The following is a 7,446-nucleotide window of genomic DNA, read 5'->3' as shown; positions in this document are numbered from 1 at the left end:
TTGCGGGGGCTACGTACGCACGAGGTGACGAGAGTCCGTGCTTAGCTACTATTAATGCTAAAGTCTGGGTAGTTTAGGACTTAAATGCTAAAGTCCGGGTAGTTTAGGACTCAAAAGCATGAATTACTTGTATAAATTGTATTATTTACTTAATTGTATATATATATTGTGAATTGTTAGGGAAGATATTAAAAGATGAAAATCTCATATGCTTAATTTTCTGTTTAAATTAATTAATTGTTAAAAGAAATTGTTCTCCCTCCCTAATTTACCTTATAATAAATATACTCTCCTTCCGGAGGTACATAAAAAAATGTCCTCCTTTCTTGTGGAGTAGGCCGAATGCCTCGGCTGGATAGATGTATCTATGGATCAGGTCGTACGACCTCGGCAGAAATCGTGCTTAATAATAATAATTACACGATACTTTGATAGTTTATTGTAGCGTGTGAAGCTAATTGATAAATTGAAAATCTTTAAAATTTAAAGAATTATTATCCCTACTTGTTAAGGAATTATTGGTAATCCTGTAAATAAGACTAATTGAAAAATTAAAAATTTATTAGAATCGAAGGAATTTAATTATTTCTGCTGGTTAAATAAATTATTTTTATATTCTGTGAATCATGCTAATTTAGATATTCTAATTTTATTTCAATTATTATTATTGACCCATAGTAAATGTCAAAGTCGGCATCTCGTCTCTACCATTTCGGGATTAGGCTTGATACTTACTGGGTACACGTTGTTTACGTACTCAAAGTATACTTGTTGCACTTTTATTTTTGTGCAGGACCTGAGGCAAGTACTAGTGGGGACTTATCGTCTTACGCCAACGTTATCCAGAGATATAGTGGTGAGCTGCCTTTCTGAGCCGTTTTGCAGCTACCAGTGTCTCTTCTTATATTTACATTTTGTTTATTTTATTTCAGACAATATTTGGAGTTTTGTATAATCTAATAAATACTCATACACTATGCATCTATTAGATTTGCGAACGTGTTGATGGTCGAAAGTTAGCCCTTTTCTAGTAGTGTTCCTTAATAAAGCTGAAGATAATTTTTTCTCAAACATTAATAGTATACAAATCAATACATCATTTTTCACCATTAATCAGTAATAGAAGTACTTCTGTTATTCCTATGTTCTCAAACTAGATTATGCTCCAAATTATCCTCAAACATTGACAGGTTCAACAAACAACAGCATAATCTTGTCTTTAAATTCGCTTTGGGCACTTGCAAAATCATTTTCTTCGAAAATATATGCCAGGCGCGCAATATTTATAACTAGTTCGAGGACAAACGTTGGTACTTTGTCATGAGTAGAACAAAGGAAGTCCTTGTTCATGTCTTTCCAATTATTAGTGATTTTCTTCTGAGCCTCAGCATATGCATCTTGCTTTGAACCTCCAAATTCTTTCATGTAGCATTCTATGAATGAAGCTATATGCTTCCTTTGTTGTTCCAACTGCAGTCAATAGATTTCAATAATCAATATAAATATTATATGTGAGGGGCACGTTGAGAATATAATCAAATAAATGAAAAAGTAACTCACTCTGCGACTTAAGCTATTAGATGAGATGGTCATACAATTTATTTATTTTTGGAGAAAAAATGCGAAAAGAGTGCAGCCCGCTATGCTAAGCTCCCGCTATGTGTGGGGTCGGGGGAAGGGCCGGACCACAAGGGTCTATTGTACGCAACCTTACCCTACATTTATGCAAGAGGCTGTTTCCACGGCTCAAAACACGTGACCTCCTGGTCACATGACAATAATTTTACCAGTTACGCCAAGGTTTCCCTTCGGAGAAAAGGGTGCGAACTGAAAATTAAATATAGTGTAGTACTTACATTATGTCCAATACAATCGCCTTTTAATCTGTTGATTACTGATGAAGCTCGAAGGATTAAATGCTCATTTATCATCCATTCAAAAGTCTCTTTGGCTATAGATTCCTCCATAAAACTCAAGGATGTTGTTGCAACCATCATACATGTAGTAGTTACATTTGCATTCTTCATATACTCGTCACATTTTGGAATATAGCCAACATTTAACCATTCTGCTTCCTTGAAAAATGCTCTAGCCAACTTTTTCATCTAAAAGGAGAATAAAACAAAAATATAGAACTATATAACGTTGAAGATATAATTAAGTCAATAATTAAAAGTGTGTTATCTCTAACATCTTAAGCTTTTAGATGAAACAATCATATAACTCTACATTACAAAGCTCCTATATCCGTATCGAGAATAATTTTCGCGTGCTTGTCACATGATAAAGAATCAGGCTCGCACGTAAGAGGGCGTGTTAAAGATATAATTAAATAAATTATGTATTTTCTCTAAGTATAGTTTAAGCTTTTAGACGAGAAGGTCGCACAATTCTTCGTAAGTATATATATCATGTCTTCTTTTAGATTTTGGATGTTTCCTTCCTCTCTAGTCTTTTCATTTCTTCCATATAACTTAGTTAATTAAACTAATTAATGAAAGTTATGGTAAGGTTTGATTCAAAAGAAATGAAGCTAAGGGAGCTTACCTCATATTTTGCATAGTAGAGACGGTCCAATTTACCTTCTTTGATAAATTTTTCTTCTATTTGAGTATAAAGGTCTGCAAGGGCTTGATAAGTAGGTTTCAGACTAGGTGGTACTGAACCGATGGCACTAATGTCACATCTGCACGTTAAGGGTTTGAACCAAAGTCACAAGCTAATTTTTAAATTTTTATACCAATCATCTCGTAAGAAAGTAACGTGTACTTAATTGACATATAATATTTTCTTACTCATCAAATAGAGAATTAAATGATCAATTATGTTTAAACGGTAAAAACTTACCCGCATCTATCGAATGCATCGGTAAAAGGAACAAGTTCATCATAAGTTGCATAAGCATCATAAGTGTCATCAATAACGGTGTATATGGTTAGTACTTTTGTCATCATTTCTCTCGCACGACTATATTGAGGCTCAAAGTAGATTCCTACGGTATAAAAGTGACACTTCACCAATCTATCTCTTGCATATGGAAATTGCTCTGTAAAATTCAGATCTTTCCACCACCTATAGTACAAAAGTATTGGTTAATTAGTTATATTTCTATTGCATTACTCGAAGTATATGCATACTAGCTAGAGGTGATATTGTCAATCCATTTTTTTAACAACCCACCCAAGTTAAACGACTTGGGTCATGACTTATTTATTGACTTGATTCAATGGATTGAACTCAAATGACCCAATTAATTACTGAATCAAAATGGGTAAGATAATGTTAATCGACAAGCCAAAATATAACACAAATCAAACATATAAAATCAAGTTAGAAGATTGAGAATTATGTAAATTTGGAAGATCAACATAAGCTACTACTTCCAGAAAAGTACATTAGCTTTCACGTTTCTTTTTTTCAAAATAAAGAAATAGAAAGGAGGAGATCGGTTTCGATGTGTGTTTTTTTTTTTGGGGGGGAGGGGGGGAGGGGGGTAAGTTATGACCATTTATTCGACCAATTTTGGCCCAAAAAGCTTTGGATCATGACATGTTTATCAATTGGGAAAAATATAAAATTAGTTGGTAAGTCAAAACTAATTGCATTTGTTATTTGCTAGTCAAAATATAAATATAATATGTATATTTTTTTTTGCAAACATGTATACAAAAAATATATAATTTATGGTTATTATTTTTTAGAGTAGCTAAAAATATATATTTCAGTTATCGTTACTTTGACCTATTATGACTTTTCAAAATGATATGCAACTCCCAATCGTTGGATTGTATCAATCAATTCAAGTTTTTGTGTACTATTATCTGGTGTTTCAACTAGCATTTGCCTGACTTTTTCTTTCAACTCTTCAAATTCAACTTTTTCTTGGCTACTACTTTCCTGCACCAAAAGTTAAAGCTTTATTTTTTGTAGTAAAATCCGGTCACTATGAGGATTGTAGAAATTCTTCCCCGTGTGGGTTGAACAATGCACAGGAAAGTAAAGAAAATTTTTTGCCGGAAAAGTGTGTTTATGCGGTCCATTATGCGACCACATAATCACTCTGCGGACCGCATAATGGCCGCAAAAGTGAGCAGGAAAAGGGCCATTCTGGCAGCAGCTATGCGGTCACTATGCGATCGCATAACTGTTATACGGTGCATTATGCGACCGCATAATAGTTATGCGGACCGCATAGTGACCGCATACGCAAACAGATTTTTGATCATTTTTGTCAGCAATTATGCGACCATTATGCGGTCGCATATGCGACCGCAGAACCTGATTAGGAGCTTATTTTTGGGTTTTTAGTCGAATCGCAAATCTACTTCTAACTCACTTATGAAGAGTTGCATAGAAGATTTTTTTGATAGTTCTAGCACACATTTCCTTTTTCCTGTTTAGACTTTTTCCACAAGTGGTGATTTTTAGTACAAATTGCCCTCTCTAATTATGCTTGCTCATAGTTAGGGTCGGGCGGAGGTAGATGTCCAGAGGAGTTCGGTCGAATCAAATAGTTTTTGCTCAAACAGTGTGTTTATTTTAAAAGATTTCTTCTTACTTGAATGGGCAAGATTTTTCCAAAAAAAAAAAAAAAAAATCAAGAACGCATTAGAAGAGTTGTGGAGGAAAATATTATAAATTTTCAACTTAGTGGGTGTTTGGACAAAAGAATTATAAAATTCCGAAAAAAAAGTATTTTTTTTTCAAGTGAAAATAGTATTTGAAAATTAGAGTTGTGTTTGTATATGAATATAATTTTGGGTTGTTTTTGAATTTTTGTGAGTGTTCTGAAGTGAAAATTTTGAAAAACAACTTTTAGAAGTTTTTAAAATTTTTAAAAAAATTCCAAAATCAAGCTGTGATCATTAGTATAAATTCTTTATAAAAACGAAAGAGGAAACAAAATAAAACTATAAGAACAATGTTTGCAAATAATTACAAACGCTCAAATCGACCACCAAGGGTGATTATCAAGTCTTAATGTCTTAATTATCTTATTTTTCCTAATATGTCTTAATTATTATTCATGAAAATCTATTTTTGATGAAAGTCGCTTGTATAATAAACGTGGATTTAATGCTCACTATCTTTTTCTCCTTTTCTTGAAGGATATGAGGAAATGATAACTCATTCTTTATACTTAGCTAAAGGTTTCTAGTCTGAATCTAGTAACCAAGTTCTTTCTATAGAGAGGCTAATTCACACATGAACGGATCTAGCATTGTAAATGTGTGTTGTTCATTTAAACATATAATTTTAACTTAGACCTGGATTATTTGTGTAAAGCTCACTGGAATTGCTACAATTATTGAACTATAAACTTAGAACTCAAATAAAGTATTCATAGAATTAAAATCTTGAATTTGCTTCTAAATTCGAGATTTGAAAATAAAGCCCTCTTAACAAAGAGGCTAAAACTAACGATGACAATTCAAATTAATTGGTACACTGAATACTCAAAGAAGACAAAAGAACAAACACCCAAACTGTCTTCTCTCTTCACCCAAATATTTAAATGAAAAACCAGAAAGTCCTTTTCATGAACTCTCAAGCATCTTGGTATACCGTAGGCAATCTACCTTGATGCAAGCATCTTCTCTTCCGTATTCACGCAGAATTCGGGGAAGGATCGCACCCAAAACGGTATAATGTAGGCAACCTAACCTTGTGTAAGTATCTTCTATTTCGTATTCGCGCATGATTCGTGAAGGTTCGCACTCAAAAAGGTATAACTTAGGCAGACTACCCTAACAGAAGCATTTTCTTGATGCTCGAACATATCTTCCTTCTTGTTGACCGAAAAACCAAACACATTATTAAAGTAACAAACCACCTAACCAACATTAAAAACCCCACCCCCACCCCCACAACCCCACATCTCCATTCTTCCTCTATTTATACACCCACCACCCTAACATCCCGACCCCCTAACCATCAATGGCTTTCCACCACCACTACTGACGAGCTAAAAACACAACACAAAATTATGTTCGCTAGTCGAATATAGTATAGAAAATATCGTATCCACAGGGATTGGATTTAAACAGTGTTTTCGTAGCTTCTAGTTTTAATTGCTATCCAAAATGATCAACAATTTAAAGTTGTGTGAATTAAAAACTAAAATTTACTAAAAGTCTAAACTATTGGCTAATGACAATTGCAACAAGAGTAAGCAAAGAGGATATCAGTGGGAGAAAATAGGGGTTAATTTGATAGGTACAAGATACTTGTTTGAGAATTAACTCTAGTTACTTCACTCTATGGTTCAAGTGAGTCTCTCGAATTAAACAGTATTTTCGTAGCTTCTAGTTTTAATTGCTATCCAAGATGATCAACAATTTAAATTTGTGTGAATTAAAAACTAAAATTTACTAAAAGTCTAAACTATTGGCTAATGACAATTGCAACAAGAGTAAGCAAAGAGGATATCAGTGGGAGAAAATAGGGGTTGATTGGATAGGTACAAGATACTTGTTTGAGAATTAACTCTAGTTACTTCACTCTATGGTTCAAGTGAGTCTCTCGAATTCACTCTATTATTAGTTCGAACGTTCAGTAGAAACTCCTCTCTCGATTAAATCTCAACCTCACAATATAAACTAAGTTAAGCTCAGTGAAGATATGCAAGAATTCGTAGTGGGTTAATCTTTAGGAGAACCTCTTTCAATTATTCCCCTAACTAGGTCTAAACAATAATTCAACCAGCCTCTTTCGATTACTAAGAGGAATCAATGAATTCAACCAACAAGATAATGCAAAACATCACAAATTATGCCTCTTTCGATTACATAAATATTTGAATATATATGCAATAATAAAAATACCCAAAATGATTCAATACATAAAACTAGAGTTAATATCCACAAACAATTCTCAAAACACAAAATCCATCAATCCCTAAGGAAGAATTACTCCATAAACATGGAGTAATTCATCACAATTAATTTTAAAGTAAATAAAAATATAAAATAATCCAAACCCTTGTCTTGAGTTGGGATTGAATGATGGATTCTGTGTGCTCTTCCTTCTCCAACTTCTCCTTAGCCTCCTTAAGTCTTAGATGTGTCAAAAATCTTCAAAATACTGTTTTTCCATGTATATATACCAAGTAGGGTCGGGCCCAAACGAAAACTCCTTCTCCTACGCAAAAAAGGACACTTTTTCCGGATAGAACGTGCGCGGCCGCGCACCTGGAAGTGTGCTCGCGCACTTGGCCGCATACTTTTCACACTGTTCTGCTCCATATGCGCGGTCGCACACTTACCGCGCACTTTTCACCCTGTTCTATTGGGTATGTGAATAAACGTAAAACATAAAAGTTGTAACCCTTTTAAATAGCTTTCCAATGATATATTGTGGAGCCAAAACAAATCTCTGAGAGAAATGTTATGTGCATTTTACTGGATACTGCGCAAGATGACTGCTCGATTCTTCGTTCGTTCTTAA

At 33.9% G+C, this 7,446-nt stretch overlaps 1 protein-coding gene across 1 annotated transcript; it reads right to left on the bottom strand.

The window, feature by feature from the left end:
• Nucleotides 1–1,176: 1,176 nt before the first annotated feature.
• On the bottom strand, nt 1,177–7,244 carry LOC107792695 (sesquiterpene synthase 14-like). Its single transcript, XM_075229934.1, has 6 exons — nt 7,191–7,244; nt 3,845–3,897; nt 2,848–3,072; nt 2,548–2,686; nt 1,857–2,105; nt 1,177–1,470 (listed from the first exon to the last, which is right to left on the bottom strand). Exons 1-6 carry the CDS (start codon nt 7,242–7,244, stop codon nt 1,177–1,179), a joined length of 1,014 nt encoding a protein of 337 aa, XP_075086035.1.
• Nucleotides 7,245–7,446: the final 202 nt, after the last annotated feature.

This window comes from Nicotiana tabacum, chromosome 14 (assembly GCF_000715075.1).
Source record: "Nicotiana tabacum cultivar K326 chromosome 14, ASM71507v2, whole genome shotgun sequence".
In the NCBI taxonomy this organism is placed as follows: Eukaryota; Viridiplantae; Streptophyta; class Magnoliopsida; order Solanales; family Solanaceae; genus Nicotiana; species Nicotiana tabacum.
The sequence above is the reverse complement of the archived record's forward strand: the minus strand, read 5'-3'. Positions and strand labels throughout refer to the sequence as shown.

Excerpts from the sequence above, each read along its gene's own strand:
- LOC107792695 (XM_075229934.1), bottom strand. The coding sequence starts at position 7,244 with ATGGAGCAGAACAGTGTGAAAAGTATGCGGCCAAGTGCGCGAGCACAC. Across the intron at positions 2,106-2,547 it reads TCTACTATGCAAAATATGAG|ATGAAAAAGTTGGCTAGAGC; the intron begins GTAAGCTCCCTT and ends TTCTCCTTTTAG. Across the intron at positions 1,471-1,856 it reads GCGATTGTATTGGACATAAT|TTGGAACAACAAAGGAAGCA; the intron begins GTAAGTACTACA and ends TATTGACTGCAG.